At 42.2% G+C, this 22,346-nt stretch overlaps 1 protein-coding gene across 4 annotated transcripts in view; it reads right to left on the reverse strand.

Moving 5' to 3' along the window:
• Positions 1 to 22,346, reverse strand: part of PYGL (glycogen phosphorylase L) — a 79,750-nt gene that overhangs the window by 44,244 nt on the left and 13,160 nt on the right. For all 4 annotated transcript variants that reach the window (XR_007475693.1, XM_004285592.4, XM_033416245.2 and 1 more), the window contains exons 5-11: positions 10,766 to 10,897; positions 7,457 to 7,568; positions 7,049 to 7,131; positions 2,275 to 2,418; positions 1,679 to 1,771; positions 838 to 984; positions 337 to 500 (exon numbers count right to left, since the gene is read on the reverse strand). Coding sequence is in view for 3 of the 4 variants with exons in the window: in XM_004285592.4 (XP_004285640.2) it covers positions 337 to 500; positions 838 to 984; positions 1,679 to 1,771; positions 2,275 to 2,418; positions 7,049 to 7,131; positions 7,457 to 7,568; positions 10,766 to 10,897 (875 nt within the window). In the remaining variant the exon portion in view is untranslated. The remainder of the gene's footprint in view (positions 1 to 336; positions 501 to 837; positions 985 to 1,678; positions 1,772 to 2,274; positions 2,419 to 7,048; positions 7,132 to 7,456; positions 7,569 to 10,765; positions 10,898 to 22,346) is intronic.

Below are 22,346 nucleotides of genomic sequence, written 5' to 3' on the forward strand. Positions count from 1 at the left end.
GCAGCTATGGGTGTCATTCTAAATAGAAATCCATTTGCAATTCAAAATAATTACAAGAAAAAATCCAATCTAATCACCTTCATATGATTTCCCGGCACGGACATATATATCAGACTTTTGAGCAGAAGAGTTTTGTTTTTTTTCTTGTAAGTCTAGAATTAGGCCTGTTCAGAGAGGAAGGCCTTTTCCTTTTAGAGAAGGGTTCTTTGTATAGAAGACATTACTTTTAAATATTTCACGGGGCCTTTCCTCATCTCCAACCGCAACCCTGCATTCGCTAGCACCGTTCTATTCCTGAGCAATGTGAGACCCACTGCGACAGGGGTGGAGGCTCACACTTGGTTCTTCACGATGTCTGAGTGAATTTTAGCCACGCCGTTCACAGCATGGGAGCCCACGATGCAGAGATGGGCCATGTTGATCCTTTTGCCTCCTTCCTCTTCTATCAGAGACATCCTTCTCAGGCGGTCGACGTCTTTAGGAAACAAGGCAGCAATTTTCTAGGCAAAGGAAGAGAAAGGCCTTACTGGTCACTCAGGTTTCCAGCAACCCTGGGATAACGTCATTCACTTCCCAACCAAAACCTTTGATGGAGCAAAGGTAAAACTTCACTCCCACCAAGAGGAGTGAAGATGCCTAGGGAGATGCCATCCCTCCAGGTTAGTATTTTCAAAAGGATGTCATTAACAGAGCCCCACCCAGACTTGAGTGCTTTTGATGTATCAATGACTGAAAGATGTTTGGGCCTCAGGTTTGGTAAGAGGGAAGACTGCAGCCACCCTTAACATCTCTAGACCTCCTTCTCAAAAGGGTTATGAATCTGTCAAAGTGACTTACATCTAAATGCTTTTGATTCATCTCGTAAATGATTTGCAAATGTCGAGGAAGCAGCTTTTCCACCAGCTCTACAGGCCAGCGCTCCAGGGCTTCCGGGAGCACTGTATGGTTGGTGTAGGCAAAGGTCTTCTGGGTGATCTCCCATGCCTGCGGGGAGAGGGGGGCTCAGTGCCTGCCTCTGCAGGAAAGGCGGCCTGCAGGTGTGCCCCATCCTGCAGGCCAAACACTTCCTCAACTCCTGCCCGTCAGCAACAGGACAATTCTATCTGCGTGTATACAGTTAGACACAATTCCGCTAGGTTCCTGGATGGTCCAGGTAATGGGAACATGTTTTTTTTGGGGGGAGGGAGGGGGAGGAAAAGCAGTAAATTGTCTGATAAAATTTAGGACAGCATATGCTGATAAATCTTCTCTAGTATCCTAACTTGTCTTTCATTTATTAAACAAACAAAACTTGAGGAATAAAACTTCAGTCATGTTCTGAGAAAGTACCAAGTATGTTTAAAATCAGTGGAGACACCTTCAGCTAGCTGTATTCTGAGGCTAGAGAGTTCAATTTCGAATCCTTTTAGACACAAAAATGGCAAACACAATATAAGCCTTAATAATATAGCCACTGAGCTGTGTCCCATTAGCAATGTGTTTATTTATTTCTTAGTCTTACTCCCTGTAAAGCAGTAAGAGCTGAGACATGTCAGCGCCAGGGCAAAGTTTACCTTTAATTGTTGGAAGTTAGCAACAGTGACTTATTTTGAAAAACTGTGAAAGACGCTTTGGGCAGAATCTCTTAAGCACAGATATTCTGGCCAGTCAAAGGAAAAAGAAGCCAAAGCATCCGGACCTTGGACCAGGGCAATTTTTCAATGTCCACAAAAATCCTCATCAGCTCGGGGATGGCGAGCGCAGGGTGAGTGTCGTTCAGCTGGATGGCAACCTGCAAGGGGAAAACCGACGTGAAGGTCACCGACGGCCCAGGCCCTTGTTCTCATCCATGCCTCACACGTGCACCGAACAAAACGTCTGCCCTCTACGGAAGGCTTTAAGTATACTGCAGCTACTCAGTTTTTTTTTCTAATTGAAGTATAGTTGATTTAAAATATTGTGTTAGTTTCAGGCGTACAGCATAGTGATTCAGTTATATATAAATATTCTCAGATTGTTTTCCATTATAGGTAAGTAAATTTCCTGTGCTACACAGGAAATCCTTGTTGCTTATCTATTTTATGTATAGCAGTGTGTATCTGTTAATCACATACTCCTAGTTTGCCTCCCTCCACCCCCTTTGGTAACCACAAGCTTGTTTTCTATGTCTGTGAGTCTGTTTCTGATTGGTATATAGACACTCAGATTTTTTTTAGCATGGAGACAGAGGAGTAAATCTGATGGAAGTCCTGATGCCCTCAGTTGTTCCCACCTGCATTCAGGCTGAATACTCGCCTGATCTGGGAAGGCATCGAACGCAGTTCCGGCACTCCTGCTGGACCCAAGCTTAGAGGCTTTGAAACGTCGGATGACATCTTGCAAGGTAGCAGCCACCACAAAGTACTCCTGCTTCAGTCTCAGCTCCTTCCCTTCAAAAAACTTCAAGCCAGAGAGACTGAGTGAGAGGGCTCACATTGCTAGGAGTGGCCAGAACATGGGTGGCGTCCCCTAGCAGGGGACTTTAAGGCTAAAGCCCATGGGATGTCTGGTGGAAGCTGGCAGGTTGAATGCGAAGCATCAGCCTCCTGAAACTCCACTAAAATGACAGTAAAGGGATTGACAAAAGGCATGATAAAGGATGAAGGGAATGGAGAGAAGACAACAGCAACAACTTTTCAGAAGCTGAAAAACAGATGGATAAATGGTAAACTGAACCAGAAGATCCAGGAAAGCTGCATCCTGACCTGGTAGTGGAGAAAAACCAAAGGAACCACCACCCAGTGTATACACTGAAGCTCCCAAAAGGCCCAAGAAGTGTCAGCATTGGGTGCCTTCAGAAGTAGGGGTGAAGAGGGGGTAAAAGGTTAGTGGGGAGCCTAAGAAGCAGTTGGCCTCAGACCTCCTCTCCAATTCCCTCAACTGGACAATCTCCTTTGCCAACTCAGGCAGAAGCTGGAGGTCTGTTCTCTGGAGATGGTATAACAGGGGTCTCTGGACTGGAGGGCAGCAGGTAAAGTCGGAGGCAGGGGTACCATCCCATACTAAAAATGGGGGAAGAGGCTCAGTGAAAGTTTATGTACTAAATACTGATGCTTTCAGTCTTCTCTCCCAACTGAATTTGAGAACACAGGCAGCCAGTGTTAATTCCACCAGGAGAGAAGCTGCAAGCGTCTTCTCTAGGGAATTCGACCAGCACAGGAGGGAGGACCTAAAGACATGGACATGAGGAACTCCACCAGGAAGCAGCCCCAGCAGATCACAGGTGAGGGAAGCCAAATAGATAAATCCCAAACAAGTGTACAGAGCTCCCCAAAACTTGTTGGTACCTTTCTCTTAAGTTTCAGTGGGCAGCTAAGGACCATTAGACAGCTAAGAAAAACTTCTAAAACATGTTAAAATAATAAAAGCCAACTTAGAGGTAACAGAGATTAGAGAAAAGAATGATTATAAGAATACTACCGGTATCCTCAGATAGATTAGATATTGTATTCAAGAAATACGAATAAGATGCTTCAAGAAAATATCTAGAGCAAAAAAAGATTACGTGGAAATTAAAACATGACAGCCAAAGTGAAAAACCCAATAGGAAGATTGGAAGAGAGAGTTGTGATTGCCCAAAACGTGAGCAGGAAGACAAAGAGATGATAAATAAAAGAAAAAAGGTAAGAAGACTAAAGAACCAGTTGAGGATGTTTAACAATTCCAGACTGTTTGTCAGAGAGCTGTAGTCCTGTGTCCCCAGACTGAAAGGGTACCCAGGCGTGATAAGTGAAAGCAGACTTACACCAAAGCACACCCCCCAAAACTTTTAGTACACTCGGAGAGAGGGGTTTTGGAGAGGGACAGAGGGAGGGGAAGAGGGAGAGGGAGACTAGAAGCTTTCAAAGGGGGAAAAAAGCAGAATTCAAACAAAAGATCAAGAATCCAATTGCACTGTACTTTTCGGCAACACCAACAACTAGGAGATTAAAAAAAAAAAACTTTGAGTCTTCAGTATCCAGGCAAACTCCCAATGAGAGGGAAAAATAAAGACATTTTCCAACATGCAAGGTCTCAAAAAAACTGACCTCACTTGTACCCTTTCCTAGGAAGCCCCAGGCATGTGTACTACCAAAACAAGGGAGCAAACCAAGACGTGGGATCCTGGAAACAAATGATCCCCGAGAGTATATGAGCACAGACGTCCTCAGAACAATGGGAAACGTAGATCCCAGGATGACAGCGGAGCAGCCAACCAGAAGAGATCCAGAAGAGACTTCAAGAAGACTGAGTCAACAGAATACCTAAGGTGTTTGAATATATTGAGAGGAAATTTCTACGACTGGGGTAGAGTGTAGGCTAAATTAGGGAAAAGTACTCAGAAAACCAAGCAAACAAACAAAACAATGATTAACTCCAGGAAAGGAGAACATTTTAAGGAAAGGAAAAATAATTAAGAGACGATGACATGTATTGTGCACAGATCAGCTGTCTGTAGCACTGACAGCGTCATAATAATGTAAACACTAGCTGAAGAGCTAGTGCAAATCACCATGTAATTATGTTGAGAGAGTGGGCATAGAAAACGTGTTTTTGTGGTGGGGGTGGAAGTCTATGGGAGGAAGGGAGCTAAACTCTCATCTTCAGTAGCGGGGAGTCAATATTGTAAAAAGAGGAAATCACGAAGCAGCAGTAACAGCATGTTGTTAGAAATATGGAGGTAAGTATCCAGGAAAGCAATTCAAAGCAAGGGGATGTAGTTGCTTTGGGGAAGTGGGAAATAAGAGACTGATTTTATAGTAAGCCTCAGAGAGCTGCTTTTCTCTTTAAACTATGTGCAGGTACAACTTTGCTAAAAGTTTAAAAACCAAAAGAAAAATTTAAAGTCATTAATAGGAAACTGTCTGGATTGATATTACCAATGGGAATTTATAGGTGGTAGAATTTGGAATTTTTTTGTTTTACTTGGTAGTTTTTTATATTGCTTATATTTCTTTTTCTAATAGCATGTTTCATAGTAAAAAATATAATGAAATCATTATTCTAAAAAAAGCACATGAATCCATCCACAATGAATTTAAATGTTTATTGAGTTAGGGAATTTTTAATGTGCTAGAAATAAATGATTAATTAAACAATCACTGACCTCAGTTAAGTTCAAACTACTGGGGAGAGACAGATGTATAATCAAGGCTTGAAATCAAACAAGACAGTTTTTAAAAACATTTATGTTGTATTTAAGTGTATACACAGTACTTTGGGGACCTGAATACTCAGGTGATTTCTTTACCTGAGCCCTGAAAGGTAAGTAGGAATTTGAGGTGAGCGCAGAGGGCCAGAGTATTCCCTGCACGCAGAGGAAACCTGGGCAAAGCATGGAGGTTAGAAAGAACAGGGCAAATAATCCTCTACAGCTGGGACCTATTGCTAGGGCAAGATCACAGAGGTTGTGTCAGAACTGATGACCACACAGATGAAGATACACCTACGATTCTGTACTTCTCTTAGGGGTAAGCAAAAGCCTTTAAGAATTTTAAGCAAGGAAAAAAAAAAATCTCGTTAGTTCCAGAGTGAGGACAGGGGGCGAGACTCTTGGGAGACAGACAAATAGGGCTATGGCCAAGTTGGGGAGAGGGAATGAGTCTGTTCTTGTGGGTACAGTACGAAAAAGATTTATCAACTTCTACTTAAAAACAAGCATAACCCTGAGAGCTACCTTTTCTGCCCAATGCATTTAGTCAACTTTGCACCCCATGCTAACCTATATGTGTTATCAATTGTTGTGGATGATTATTTCCAAGTAAAGTTAGGTTTGGGCCCTACTGAAGATAGGAGGATGAATTTCAAGCCCCTTCTAGTTAAACAATCCTGCAGGCTTGAGTTTGGCTAGGCAGTGTGGCCCCAGTCTTGGAAGGATTCTTACTTTAATTGACCTTGAAACAAAACAGTCTTTTGCTTTTGAGTTACAGATTTCTTTTAAGGTACTGAAGCCACATCGTTTCTCCCAAAGGAAAAATAACACATACCATTAAGTTCCTAAAAATGCTGCAGCAAATCCACTTAATCCTCCTTGGAGATGGGTTTAACACTAAGTGGACATCTGGTCTTAGGATCATTTATGTCCTAGTCCCCAAGATCCTTGTTTTGTGGACATCTTTGTGGAGCAGAGTACTAGTTTGCTTACTTCTGAGATTATTATTTTTTTAAAAAAATCATTATAGCGTCCAGAAAATTATTTTACTCATGGAGAAGTTAGAGCTAAGTATATTTTAACCCACTAAGAATCCATAACAGTGGGCTTCCCTGGTGGCGCAGTGGGTGAGAGTCCGCCTGCCGATGCAGGGGACACGGGTTCGTGCCCCGGTCCGGGAAGATCCCACATGCTGCGGAGCGGCTAGGCCCGTGAGCCATGGCCGCTGAGACTGCGCGTCCGGAGCCTGTGCTCCGCAACGGGAGAGGCCACAACAGTTGAGAGGCCCACATACGGCAAAAAAAAAAGATCCGTAACAGTCATCTGAGATCCAGTTCCAAGTGTTTTTTTTTTTCTTAAACTAAGGTATTTTTCGTGTAAACTTTGGAATGATCACCTATAAGAAAAAGTTTAATGAGATAAATAAGTGGCATAAGAAACAAGTGTCTGCTCCTGGGTCTATTCTGAGGTCCATGACCCCACCTTGCCTTGGGTCAGAGGAGACCCATGAGTGAGGGGAAGAGGACAGGCGAGACACCTCCAGGGACTTCTGATGCTGTGGATGAAATTTCTGTTTGGAAAGGAAGGAGTGCTTCACCTGTACTGCACCTCATCTTTTATAGCCAGGTTTTGTTTTGAAATACATGTACAGAGCCTCCCAATTAGTGATGGGGTCACTAATCAAGGGCGAAACACCAATTCTGACTTCATGAATTGTACAAATTCGTTTTCCTTACATGGGTGGGAGGGGAAATCTACACAATTCAGGAAGAGATATGGTGATTATTCCTCACTGAAGGAAAAAACCCAATATTAAGTATGTGCTTTATGGCTACTGAATAGGTGCTTCTGAAATAAGCTGCTTCTGTTTCCACTGAGAAAGCAAGCTTGATCACTCACATTATCATTGGGATAGAGGACCCGGGAGATGTTCTCGGCCAGATTCCGGTCCAGCACAGCCTGAATGTAGTCTCCAACGTTAACTGAGGGAAACGTTAGAAAAATGAATAAACAGACGAGCCAACCACTGTTTTCAGAAGCCCCCTGATCTCACCTGATGCTTGTTGGGTACCATGTGGGATTCCTAAAAATCCAAAAAGATTTCAGCAAACCTTCATGCTGTGATTCACATGACAGTCTAAGAGGGTTAGACTGAAGGACTGATTTAACCATGTGCCCCATACCTGCTCCATATAATGCTTTAGTCACTAAAGAGTTTGGATCAGAAACTCAGTGCAACTTGGCTCTAATTATTGGACAGAAAGATTAAAGGTACACATGAGGAAAGGGAGCCCACGCTGTACTCACAGTCTCTGAGGTTAAAGTCATTGGGTGCGCGAGCAGACCAGAGGCGCATGGTGTTGACCGTGTTGTTCAGATATCCAGGCACCGGGGTGTCATATGGAAGAGCAAGGACCACCTGCGGGGTGAAACCAAAGCAGCTACTTACTGTTACCCATGTGGATGGAGGAGGTTGAACAGAGGTGGGAGACAGCAGCTGGAATTTGGTTCCTGGCTCAATCACCAACTCAAACTGTATGATCCCTAAACCAAGCTAAGGGTCCCAAGGCTGGACGTGGTATTAGGGGCCATGTCGGTCCTCCTCCCACTTGGAACAATATGGATGGCTGGAATGACCCAGACAGATGGTCCCAGATGGTCCTCCACATCATTTCCATGCTGACTTCCCTTTGTGTCCCTTGCCCTGATCTGGACACAGATCTTTCATGTTTCAAGATCAAGCCATTGAAAAAAAAAAAAAAAAAAAAAAAAAGATCAAGCCATTGCTCTAAAGATAGCAAAATATGATGTGCAAAGTGGTAAATGTGAATCTGTACCCATTAAAAAACAGTAATCAAGATAAGTTTCATGTAGGCTATTCAATGATCTGATTTCAAATATGGTGAAAATTAGCAGAATAGGAAATTTATGAAGATAAATATTACATATGATGTTTAAAATGCTATGCTGGATTTTTCAAAGTTGCACGAAGAAGAGTTATTTTAGTGATCTAACAAATAAGCTGATAATAGCTGAGATGTGTCTAAGAGGTGAGCTTTGGAAAATTTAGCTCAATATTTGTGACAGTCATGGCAATAGAGAAGAACAGGAAGATGAACCATGTTTCACATGAATTTAAAATTTATGTGGGAGAAGACAATTTTCTATTCCCTGCCTCATCAGAATCAAGCTCTAAGGAAGGGGAATGACAGATGGATTGAATTGGAGGATGCTAGAGATCATCTAGTGCAACTTAAGGTGTTTTGGATATGAGGGGAATGAAGCTGCGAGAGAAGTGACTTACCCAAGGTCATAGTCAGTGGTAGTGTTGAAACCTAACCACAGATCTCTTTAATTTGGTCTGCTGAATTATGAAGGAATGAAACACTCTAGCCTATATCAATCAGTCACATACATTCAGTCATGTTTTCATGAACATCATAACCACAGAGTAATAAATCACATTTATGTGCATATCTTTTACTAGGAAATAAAGATCTCTGGAGTTCTAAGAGCAAGTTGTGGTCAATCAGGAGAAGTCACTTACAGAGTGGGACTCTGAGTCTGGGTCCAAACATGACTCGTCCTTCTGACCCTCAAAGCATAATTGAGGCAGCTGGGGAAGCACATGGGTTGGAGGTCCCTTTAGAGAACTTCAGGGAGAAGTTGCCACCTCAGAGCTCACACGAGGCTGTGCTTTCTTTGGGATGCTCCCATCGTGGTGGGAGCATGAGAGCCAGGACTCCCCGCATAAGCAATGTCCCATCAGCCTGGGCACTTGTTCAGAGATGCACTGCAGTGTGAGGCTCCTTCCTGAGAATCCTTCTTTCCCTCTCTCTCTTCACAGGTGTCACACCTGCGTTGCAGTCTGAACGACTTCCCCCCTCCTCCCGTCCCCCTTCCCTTTATCTTTCACAGGCATTTCTGCAATAGATCACTTGTACTTCTAATTCTCCCTTCTGTCTGCTTCCCAGAGGACCTGAACTGACACAAGAAATGAAACAAATAACTCAGTTTACTGGAAGCCTTCCCAGCAGGCATACATGAGGTCTGACCTCAAGCTCTCTGACCTCACTAGCTACAAATCTGGGGCTGATCAGGCAGTGGCGTCAATCCATAAAATTCTGCACAGGTTGGGTCAGCTCACCCTTTATTACATCTGCCCCATAAACTTGCCTTTGTGGGCACAGAAAAACACACTCTCCCTAATTGAATTTCTGGATGTATTATGAAAATGTCTAGAGGTGCTTTGTAAATATATCATCAGGTCATCATAAGGTCATCAGTGGGACTTACGAAGTAAACAGAATGCTTCCAGGATTGGGAGTATAACCTGCGTACGTTTAAACAGATCAGAAGCCACTGGAAGTTTTAGACACCAAATACTTGCTAGATTAATAGCCAAAACATGTGAGAATTCTTTAGGCATATTAACAATTGATTTGTTGCAGTTCTTATGGTCATATTTGTAATCAACTGCAACTCAGTTGTGGTCTATTGTTTAATCAAAATAAAAGGGGGGGATGGATAGAGGGAAACATCTTGAAATTACAGTATTAGTTTCTTCCTTATTATATATAATGACCTATTTTAGCTTCTAATCCATTATTTCATATGCTGAAAAAATCACGTTCAGATAGGAAAAACTTCAAAAGCAGTCTTTCTTTTGTGAACTGTGAATAGCCTTGCATGGATTAGCAGAATAAAGCATCAGCTTAGAAGTCCACTATAACGTGGGTCTAGAGTCCGCAAACCAACTGCATTTAGCATTACAATACTGAATTTTGTTCCTGATTTTGCCATATAAGAACAGCATTTCCTTGGTCTTTACCATTTTCTTTAAGCTTTTAAAGTGGCCAGTGAGACATCTTTTCTGGCCTAAGACTATATTTACTAAACAGATATCTCACGTGGAGCCTCCAGTGGTTGGACAATGCGATCCAGTAGTTCTTAGGGGTTATTTATCAGGATGTATGAAGACAGCAAAGCACAAACCACCACTAGAGGAGCTGAAAAGTAAATTGTTCAGTAGCAGGGTAACACTCGAGTCTGGTGGCAGGATAAATACACGGCCGTGAATTAAGTACACTTGGACCGACACCAGCATTATTTCTCTAGAAGTGATTTGGCACACAGTAACAGAGTGCATTTTGCAATATTTTGCATTGTTTTTCTTGACTTAGTAATGAAGAAGAACTTTGGTAATCCTTTGAATAAATACTTCACTTGAAAAATATTTACCCCTTAGAATTTACAAGTCAATGTACATATGGCAGTGGGGTGAGGAATGACATTTAACTTTATTCAATCTTGGTTTCAACAGCTTTATATAAAACTGGAGAGCTAAGCATGCTGGGATTATAGAATTGATTAATTTCTTATAAACCGGATGACAAAATGACCCTGGTAAGTCACTTGACCTTGGGGAGGTCACTTCTCTCTTGGCCTCAGCTCCCTGGTCTCCAAAATGAGTGGGTTCACCAAGAGACGTAACAGATTTATTTATAAAAATATACTTTATTATTCAATATACAACACACTATACTCAACACCACATACACGTCACACGCTGTGCCATCCTCTATACAATGCTCAGCGCGAGGACTCTCAGAATACCTGCGTGTTGATCCACTTGGTTCCGGCCTCTGTGTGCTCTACGTTCCCGTAGAAGTGAACAGGCAGCATGAACTCGGGGCGGGCCTTCTCCCAGGGGTTTCCATGCCTGAGCCAGTCATCTGCCTCTTCTATCTGCAAAAAGGACACGGCTTAGAATTTGTTTTTCAGGAGCGGTGGACCTAGCCCTTCAATTATATCAAATTAAAAATATTTTGGGGAACTTCCCTGGTAGCGCAGTGGTTAAGAATCCGCCTGCCAATTCAGGGGACACAGGTTCGGTCCCTGGTCCACGAAGATCCCACGTGCCTCAGAGCAACTAAGCCCGCGAGCCACAACTACTGAGCCCACGTGCCACAACTACTGAGCCTGCGCTCTAGAGCCCGTGAGCGGCAACCACGGAAGCCCATGCGCCTAGAGCCCATGCTCTGCAACCAGGGAAGCCACCACAATAAGAAGCCCGCGCACCGCAACGAAGAGTAGCCCCTACTCGCCACAACTAGAGGAAGCCCGTGTGCAGCAACAAAGATCCAACACAGCCAAATAAATAAATTTATAAAAAAATATATATATATTTTTGACTGAATCAACTCAAGAATACTGTTTTGGCAAGAAAGATGTTGGTTCTGTCAATCTCAATTCATCTTTGTTATTGTCGTACAGCCTAAATCAACAACAATACTGGCTAGTGTTGCTCTAAATGTTTTATACATATTATTGCATTTAATCCTCATAGCAAATATAGGAGGGAGCTATGGCTTCTCCCTTTGTTAAGGAAATTGTAACTTGCTCAAAGTTGCACGGACAGTAAATGATACAGGTAAGATTTGGTGGTAGGTCTGTGAGTTCTAAAGCCTGTGTCTTAACATCTGTGAATCCAATTGTCTAGCTTGAGGGAAAGAGAGAGGCTTCCCAGGGATGTTTATTGTTGGATACCTGGACCTGATGGGTCCTACATTATGGTTTCTGTCAAGAGCTTTGTGCCTTGAAAGCACAGAATCGGTTGAGAAAAACTACTCATAGAAAGCTCCCTTAATAAGGCTTATTTCAGTATAGGCACAGAACACTATTACTTTTTTTTTCATTTTTTAATTTGGAGTATAGTTGATTTACAATATTGTGTTAGTTTCAGGTGTACAGCGTAGTGTTTCAGTATTTTTGCAGATTATATTCCATTATAGGTTATTATAAGATAATAGGTATACTTTCCTGTGTTATACAGTATATCCTTGTTGCTTATCTATTTTATACACAGTAGTTTGTTAATACCATATCCCTAATTTGTCCCTCCCCCCCGTTCCTTCTCCCCTTTGGTAACCACAAATTTGTTTTCTATATCTGTGAGTCTGTTTCTGTTCTGCACATGCATTCATTTCTATTATTTTTTAGATTCCACATATAAGTGATAACATATAGTATTTGTCTTTCTCTGTGTGACTTATTTCACTAAGCATAATATTATCTAGGTCCATCCATGTTGCTGCAAGTGGCAGTATTTAATTCATTTTTTATTGCTGAATATTCCATTGCATATATATACACCACATCTTCTTTATCCATTCATCTGTTGATGGGCACTTGGGTTGCTTCCATGCCTTGACAATTGTAAACAGTGCTTCTATGAACACTGGGGTGCATGTATCTTTTTGAATTAGCGTTTTCATTTTTTCCAGATATATACCCAGGAATGGAATTGCTGGACCATATAGTAGTTCTATTTTTAGTTTTTTAAGGAACATCCATACTTATTTCCATAGTGGCTGCACCAATTTACATTCCCCTCAACAGAACACATTTTGTAGTCTTTGTTTAATTTAATCCTTATGGAATTTTGATCTGATAATGAACTATTATTTATTTATTTATTTTATTTTATTTATTTATTTGGTCATGCCAGGTCTTAGTTGCAGCATGTGTGCTCCTTTGTTGCAGCCGGGGTGGGTGCGGGGGCTCCTTAGTTGCAGCTCACCAGCTCCTTAGTTGCGGCATGCGAACTCTTAGTTGCAGCACGCATGTGGGATCTAGTTCCCTGACCAGGGCTGGAACCTGGGCCCCCTGCATTGGGAGCGTGGAGTCTTAACCACTGTACCACCAGGGAAGTCCCAAGAACTATTATTTCTAATTCGTTTTGAAAATGACATATACTAAAATGTAAAGAATTTATTTTATTGACAATTACAACATTTTCCCATGTATTTATGTCAATTTATAACAAAATATTTCTCATAAAAATTTAAAAATCTAATTTGTATTTAGGGTATCCTGGACATCAAATGCATTTTGTTTTCTATAAAGAAACAAATAAAAATGCCAAAACAAGAACAAAAGACACATGGTGGGGGCTGGGGTTGCATTTTTAAAGTAAAGGTATTATGAGTGAAACCTTTAAAATATTCCATATACATTAAAAAATGCAATCGTGTTCTGGCAAGAAGGGAGGGGTAAGGTTTTTAGTACAAAGCTCCCTTGTCAATGAGATTACCCCCAATATGGTTATTTTACCTACCTGATTCCTCATCCTTCCCTCTTAGAAAACTCAGCTTTAGTTTAAAAAGATATTAATGATGAGTTATGACACAATGCTGGATGCTTCACGATCACCTATGCATGAGTTCAGTGTCTGCCCCAGGCACAGTGTGGAGAGAGGCAAACAAACACAGCTATCTTTTGAGATATTAGACAAAACATTAATGTCAACAACCAGACAAGCAAACACACATCCATTTATTCAAACATTGATCATATTGGGAATGCTAGTAAGCTGCCCATTAACAAGAGCTACCCGCATCATGATGAATGAAAAGGGGACACACAGAAACAACATCTTCGGATAGAAGGTCTGGAATTAGAGAGCTGCAGGAGGATGTAGCAGATGCAGGATGAAGCCTAGGGAAGGCTGGACCTAGATGTGAGCTAATCAGTACAATGCACCTTGTTAAAATGCAGAGTCTCAGGCAGTCTGGGAAGGGGTCTTAAATTTTCCATTTAAAAATTTGCATCTTGGGGCTTCCCTGGTGGCACAGTGGTTGAGAGTCCGCCTGCCAATGCGTGGGACGCAGGTTTGTGCCCCGGTCCGGGAAGATTCCACATGCCGCGGAGCGGCTAGGCCCGTGAGCCATGGCCGCTAAGCCTGCGCGTCCGGAGCCTGTGTTCCGCAACGGAGAGGCCGCAACAGTGAGAGGCTCGCGTACCGCAAAAAAAAAAAAAAAAAAAAAAAAATTGCATCTTAACATGTAGCCGGACTTCCGGGAAGATGGCGGAAGAGTAAGACGCAGAGATCACCTTCCTCCCCACAGATACACCAGAAATACATCTACGCGTGGAACAACTCCTACGGAGCACCTACTGAACGCTGGCAGAAGACCTCAGGCCTCCCAAAAGGCAAGGAACCCCCCACGTACCTGGTTAGGGCAAAAGAAAAAACTAAACAGAGACAAAAGGATAGGGACGGGTCCTGCACCAGCGGGAGAGAGCTGTGAAGGAGGAAAAGTGTCCACACACTAGAAAGCCCCTTCGCGGGTGGAGACTTCGGGAGGCGGAGTGGGGGAGCTTGGGAGCCGCGGAGGAGAGCACAGCAACAGGGGTGCGGAGGGCAAAGCGGAGAGATTCCAGCGCAGAGGATCGGGCCGACCGGAACTCACCAGCCGAGAGGCTTTTCTGCTCGCCCGCCGGGGCGGGCGGGACTGGGAGCTGAGGCTCCGGCTTTTGTCGGAGCGCCGGGAGAGGACTGAGGTTGGCGGCGTGAACACAGCCTGCAGGGCGTTAGTGCACCGCGGCTAGCCGGGAGAGAGTCCGGGGAAAAGTCTGGACCTGCCGAAGAGGCAAGAGACTTTTACGTCCCTCTTTGTTTCCTGGTGCACGAGGAGAGGGGATTAAGAACACTGCTTGAGAGAGCTCCAGGGACGGGCGCGAGCCGCGGCTAAAAGTGCGGAGCCCAGAGGCAGACATGGGACGCTAGGGCCGCTGCTGCCGCCACCAGGAGGCCTGTGTGCGAGCACAGGTCACTAGCCACATGCCCTTCCGGGGAGCCTGTGCAGCCCGCCACTGCCAGGGTCCCGGGATCCAGGGACAACTCGCCCGGGAGATCGCACGGCGCGCCTCAGGCTGCAACGTCACGCCGGCCTCTGCCGCTGCAGGCCCGCCCCACACTCCGTGACCCTCCCTACCCCCCGGCCTGAGTGAGCCAGAGCCTCCGAATCAGCGGCTCCTTTAACCCCGTCCTGTCTGAGCAAAGAACAGACGCCCTCCGGCGACCTACACGCACAGGCGGGGCCAAATCCAAAGCTGAGCCCCTGGGAGCTGTGAGAACAAAGAAGAGAAAGGGAAATCTCTCCCAGCAGCCTCAGAAGCAGCGGATTAAAGCTCCACAATCAACTTGATATACCCTGCATCTGTGGAATACCTGAATAGTCAACGAATCATCCCAAATTAAGGAGCCCTGTGGATGAAAGGCTCTTGGTGCTGCAGCCAGGAGTCAGTGCTGTGCCTCTGAGGTGGGAGAGCCAACTTCAGGACACTGGTCCACAAGAGGCCTCCCAGCTGCACATAATATCAAACAGCAAAAATCTCCGAGAGATCTCCATCTCAACGCCAGCACCCAGCTTCACTCAACGACCAGCAAGCTACAGTGCTGGACATCCTATGCCAAACAACTAGCAAGACAGGAACACAACCCCACCCATTAGTAGAGAGGCTGCCCAAAATCATAATAAGTCTACAGACACCCCAAAACACACCACCAGACGTGGACCTACCCACCAGAAAGACAAGATCCAGCCTCATCCACCAGAACACAGGCACTAGTACCCTCCACCAGGAAGCCGACACAACCCACTGAACCAACCTTAGCCACTGGGGACAGACACAAAAAACAACAGGAACTACGAACCTTCAGCCTGCAAAAAAGGAGACCACAAACACAGTAAGATAAGCAAAATGAAAAGACAGAAAAACACACAGCAGATGAAGGAGCAAGATAAAAACCCACCAGACCTAACAAATGAAGAGGAAATAGGCAGTCTACCGGAAAAAGAATTCAGAATAATGATAGTAAGGTTGATCCGAAATCTTGGAGATAGAATGGACAATAGAATGGACAAAATGCAAGAATCAGTTAACAAGGACCTAGAAGAACTAAAGATGAAACAAGCAACGATGAACAACACAATAAATGAAATTAAAAGTACTCTAGATGGGATCAATAGCAGAATAACTGAGGCAGAAGAACGGATAAGTGACCTGGAAGATAAAATAGTGGAAATAACTACTGCAGAGCAGAATAAAGAAAAAAGAATGAAAAGAACTGAGGACAGTCTCAGAGACCTCTGGGACAACATTAAACGCTCCAACATTCGAATTATAGGGGTTCCAGAAGAAGAAGAGAAAAAGAAAGGGACTGAGAAAATATTTGAAGAGATTATAGTTGAAAACTTCCCTAATATGGGAAAGGAAATAGTTAATCAAGTCCAGGAAGCACAGAGAGTCCCATACAGGATAAATCCAAGGAGAAATACGCCAAGACACATATTAATCAAACTGTCAAAAATTAAATACAAAGAAAACATATTAAAAGCAGCAAGGGAAAAACAACAAATAACACACAAGGGAATCCCCATAAGGTTAACAGCTGATCTTTCAGCAGAAACTCTGCAAGCCAGAAGGGAGTGGCAGGACATATTGAAAGTGTTGAAGGAGAAAAACCTGCAACCAAGACTACTCTACCCAGCAAGGATCTCATTCAGATTTGATGGAGAAATTAAAACCTTTACAGACAAGCAAAAGCTGAGAGAGTTCAGCACCACCAAACCAGCTCTACAACAACTGCTAAAGGAACTTCTCTAGGCAAGAAACACAAAAGAAGGAAAAGACCTACAATAACAAACCCCAAACAATTAAGAAAATGGGAAAGGGAACACACATATCGATAATTACCTTAAATGTAAATGGACTAAATGCTCCCACCAAAAGACACAGATTGGCTGAATGGATACAAAAACAAGACCCATATATTTGCTGTCTACAAGAGACCCACTTCAGACCTAGAGACACATACAGACTGAAAGTAAGGGGATGGAAAAAGGTATTTCATGCAAATGGAAACCAAAAGAAAGCTGGAGTAGCAATTCTCATATAAGTTATATATATATATATATATATATGTAGTTTGCTTGAGTGCAGTGTTTTTTGTTTTCTGTACTGAATTCATTAGCATGGGTCGGTATAAAATTTAGCATAGGTCAATATGTAATTTGTAAACTAATAAGGTCTTAAAAGTGAGGAATTAAGTCTTTTAAATTTAATTATTTATTGTAAAGAGCAGAATAGCATACATAAACAGGTGCCTAAGGAAAACTTGTATTCTAATATGGAACTCTCATGAACACCTTTTTTTTTTTTTTTTCTTCTAATGGTATGATAGTAGGCCATTTGATTATTTTTATGGCTTTAACTTTACAACAATGAAATATTCGTAAATTTTAAAAAGTATTTTTCTTTATTTGATGCGGGTGGGATACTGGAGAAATGAAAGGTCAAACATCTATTGAGGAATCCATACTTGTCTATATATTGTGTACTTTTATTTCAAGAACTGATTTAAAATTCCTAAAAGGATGCTATAATAAGTTATTATGCCATTTTACAGACTGAATTAAGTGAATTTCAGGGAGATATGAAACTTGCCTAAGGCTATCCAGCTACCAAGCGGTAGAAGTGAGAATTAAATCCAGGTATACCTATAAAAAAAAATAAAAAAAAAAAAAAGAAGGCGAGGGCAGCACCAGGGTATGGGGTTGTTAGTTTTATAGGGGTGAGTAATTTCATACGCTGATGAGTGGGAGGAGTATTCCAGCTATTTTGGGGAAGGGGTGGGGATTTCTAGGAATTGAGCCACCGCCCACTTTTTGACCTTTATGGTCATCCTTGGAACTGTCGTGGCACCTGTGGGTGTGTCGCTTAGCTTGCTGATGTGTTACAATGAGTGTATACTGAGGCTCAAGGTCTAGTGGAAGTAGACTCGTCCGCCATCTTGGACCTATTTTGTTCTAATCAGTTTATGTTGTGTCCTCGGGCTATGTAATTCTTTTAAAGGTTGTGCCCTGCCCCCTTTCCTCCTGTTTCATATTGAATATATAATATTTACCAGAGTATGTTTTAATAATTAATACATGATATATTGTATAATTAATTTATATATCATATATATAATGATATCTATAGGTATTTGTTCTAATAAGTCATTAAAAATAAATGAATTAAAAAAAAAAAATATTTGGGAAAACGCCAGAAAGTTCCAAAAAGCAAGACATGAATTTGCCATGTACCCAGCAACTATTTACATAGCATAGCATTTACACTGTATTAGGTACTATAACTAATCTAAAGATGATTTAAAGTGTACAGGAGGATGTGTGTGAGTTATATGCAAATACCGTGCCATTTCATAAAAGGGACTTGAGTATCCTGGGATTTTGGTATCTGTGGAGATCCTGGAACCAATCCCCTGTGGATACCAAGGGACGACTGTATATGTTTTATACATAAAAGATGTATTTTTACAGTGGTATATATGTGTAATTTATGAATAGAATATATGTATATTAAAGAAAAAATAAATAAATAAAAAATAAAATGTAAAAAAAAAAAAAAAAAAAAAAAGAATGTATTTAACAGCCAAACCAAGAAAACTATTTTCCTTAGTAATATTTTTTGGTTATTCTAATAATAAATTAAATTAAATTAATTTAAATGAAAAATTATTTTAGAAATTTATTTAAATTTTATTTAATTTTTGTTTAAAAATAAATAAATCAGATATCAAGAGTCACTTTTATCTCTGTGGCTGCAAATAAAACAACTGAATATTGCTGAGATTTAATTTGAGAAATTCTTTCCTATATTTCAAAATCCTACAGGGATCTGTAGACCGTGAAACAAAAAGGTGAAAATGCATTTAAATAAAGCCAATTTTTTTTTAAAAAAAAAAAAAAAAAAAAAACATGTAGCCGGTGGGTACACAGTGTAGCAGGGTGATACAAAGTCAGGAACTGTAATTCAGAATTGAGACTTCGGCTATCCCATTCATAAAGAGAACAAAAATACAATTAAAATTTAACAAGGAAAGGATTGAATTTTATCAGTTGATAAGAAATTAGTTAAGTTAGAGTCCTCTAGCTCGTGTTAATAACTAGAAACTCTATGAAAAATAAATGAGGATATGCACAAAGATCAAACATCCTGACTTACAAAACACTTCACGCTGCACTTAGGCAAGAGCAGTGTTCTGGGTTTCAAATTACTGGTCAATGTGAACACACAATGCTTCCTGTAACAGGAAAGAACCTTACGGCCTATCTGCCTCACTTCAACATTCAGGACTGTTGTAAAATACACCTTAAGTTTTTACATGAACCAGGAGGACGAGGAGGCAGAAACAGCATTCCTCTCGAAAATCATGTCCACAGGTGAGCTGACAAGATATTTTCTGCTGCAAAATGCAGCAGAAGCAGACTCTTCTCCCCTCAAGCACTGTGAAATGCCCGTACAAGAGAGGCTGAACACTGGGCTTCCCACCACTGGCCGGCCCCTCCTGGCCTCCTTTGCAAATCAGAAGCTGCATTTGCTCTTTTGAGGACACGCTGTTAAGCAACAAGGGACTAGTCAGCCAGTCACTCTCAATGCTGGTCTGATTTTTTCCTGCCAAATAATGGCTGGTTTTCGTTTCACTGGGTTAACAAGTTCTGGAGGAGAACAGGACTCCTAGCTTGCTGCTCTTTATTGAGTCTCTTCCTGATTTTGGCAAGAAATCAGCCAACACTTCCCTCAGTTATGCAAAGCCTGTTTTTAAGGTAAATTGAAAAATAGATATTTCATAAAAGCAAGCTGGTCTGAGCAGATCAGAGGAGAAAGAGAACTGCCTCCAGCCACCCCAGCTCAATCCACAGAGGCTGCGGGATGGTGATAAACCTCCTTTCTATCTTGCGTTCTTCCAACAAATCAACAAACTGGTCTGTAAATTTAGATTTCCACGTAACCAGTGATCCCTGAGTGCACTAACTTGCTGAGCCATATGAAGGGCAGGGGCCAGACGGGAGGAGAGCTTCCATTTATATACAAGTGGGCTGTGTGGATCTGAACATCCCAGATGAAAAGGAGCTGAGACAAAGCAAGCAGGAGACTGTGGCATGGGGAGCAGCGTGCCCGCCTGGGTGGTGGTGGCAGTGGTGGTGTGTGTGTGTGGGGATGCATGGCAGCTGGATCTGGGGTCTTCCTAGAGAGATTACTCGGTGGGATCTATTCCAGCCAGCATGGAAGCAGAGGTCAGCTCAGGGCCTCTGTGAGTGACTGAATTCGAAGAAACGCTTTTCCCCTCAACTGTGGGATACATGGGACATGAAGAACCAGTGAGCAACCAACAGGAGTTGTCAACAAACTTTGCTTTCTGATGGTACCAGTCATTGGTAAATGTTTCTGGGGAACACCAGGAATTCAACAATGGCCAGGAGAGGGAGGTTTGCTGGGTAATGTGAACTGTGCATGGCTAGGTATAGCAGGGTTCTAAGAGAAAGAATGTTCCAGCAGACTGCTTGATTCAACCCTGAGATTTCTACTATCAGCATCTTTCCACTCAGAACTTTAGCGTGTGACTGTTTAACTTGAGGCTGTCACAACTGCCTTTCCCCCTCTTCCTCCCAGTGGCCAGTCATTTTCAGAGGACTATCCTGAGAAGGTTTCAATGATCCCCATTAGAGTTCGAGGTAAGTCAAGCATTTGAGCAATAAAATTGTTTTCCTTGGGGGGTGGGGTGGAGTTCACAACACACACTTTATTACTGCAAATCTTCCTTGAAGAGAGCCTTCAAAAACTGAAAGTCTATCAACCTTTAAAAATCTTCCTAGTTTGTGCAATTTTCATCAGCCTTCTCCATTGTAAGAGCAACCATGTAGCTGATGTGAGTAGAGCAGTGACCATGCCCCCAAAAGGCATTCTGCTTTCCTGGAAGATATTTTTTGTTTTTCACGGAAACAGTTTCTTTTTTATGTTTGCTTTTTAAAATCCCATCCCAGTGAACAATGGCTATGGTAGATAAAATTAGGTGTCCTTCTGACTCAATTTCAGTTGTAATGAAAGAAGTGATGATGTAGTAAAGCTAGCTTTGGAGACTAGCAAAAGCCACTTGGTCTCTCTTTTTCCTTTAAAGACACTAGAATATATACTTCTTGGGTCTCACAGGAGAGAAGGGATGGTTTCCTGAAATAAGGCCATTTAAAAGTAGCAAAGGTCATAGGTGGGATTAATAAAGAGTGACCTTTCATAAGACTTTGGGGGAAAATGCACTTGAAAGACAATTTTTTGAGACTGATCTGCTGAGTTAAAAAAAATCTTTCACAGAAAAGTAAGAAATAAAATCCTTAAACATCCTGGGGTATAATGAGTGCCATACAGGATACAAAGACTGAGAATGGATACCATGTATCGCTTGGTCAGGTTGTGTTAAAATCTTGGTCCAACTGGAAATGCCTGCCAAGCTAGGCTTCTCACCATGTAGCCCTAGATTACTTCACTGTGGAAGGGAACCAATTATTTTGTTTTTATATCTTTTTTTTTTCTATTTTTTTGCGGTACGCGGGCCTCTCACTGTTGTGGCCTCTCCCGTTGCGGAGCACAGGCTCCGGACGCGCAGGCTCAGCGGCCATGGCTCACGGGCCCAGCCGCTCCACGGCACGTGGGATCTTCCCGGACCGGGGCACAAACTCGCGTCCCCTGCATCTGCAGGCGGACTCTCAGCCACTGCGCCACCAGGGAAGCCCCGTTTTTATATCTTTTTATGATTATAAAATACACATTTCTTATGAAATATGCGTCATGTAGGAGAACAAACAGAAGATAGTCAAAGTCGCCCATAATCTTATCTCCCAGAGATAATTACTGTTGAAGCTTTGACATTATTTTTTTTTCTAGCACTTTATCTTTTTGGTTTCTTTTGGATAGGTCATACTATCCAAATAATCCTATACCTCCTTTTTTCAGCTGTCATAAACAATTTCCCATTTCATTATAATTAATTAAAAACATGATATTAACGGTTACATTAATATTTTATTATATAATACCACAATTTAAAAAATTATCCTCCTTTTATTAGGCCAAATTAACATTTCATTGAGTGCCTATTTGTGCAACAGACATTTTACATATTTTCATAGTTCTGTGAAGCTGGCATCTCCATTTTGCAGACAAGAAAAGTGAGGCTCAGGGAAGCTAGGTAACCTAACCAAGACAACAAACTTCATAAGGGTAATGAGTTGCACTTAGGCCTCAAATTAGAAATTAGATCTCATATTAGGGCCCAATTTCTTTTTCTACCCAATGCTGCCTCCTAATTGATTTAGAAGTAGCTAAAGATACACTGGTTCTTAACAAAATTTGGAAGTTTGTCTTTCAATATGTTCCCAATATTCTCCTCCTGGGACTTCCCTTGGTGCATTCTCTTATATCCAATCTTTTAGTGCCCTCCTTCTTCGGCCCAGAGTGTCCAGACACTGAGGGAGGGGAAAGTGGATGGCGGTGACACTCAGCTTCCCAT

Source organism: Orcinus orca, chromosome 2, assembly GCF_937001465.1.
Source record: "Orcinus orca chromosome 2, mOrcOrc1.1, whole genome shotgun sequence".
In the NCBI taxonomy this organism is placed as follows: domain Eukaryota; kingdom Metazoa; phylum Chordata; class Mammalia; order Artiodactyla; family Delphinidae; genus Orcinus; species Orcinus orca.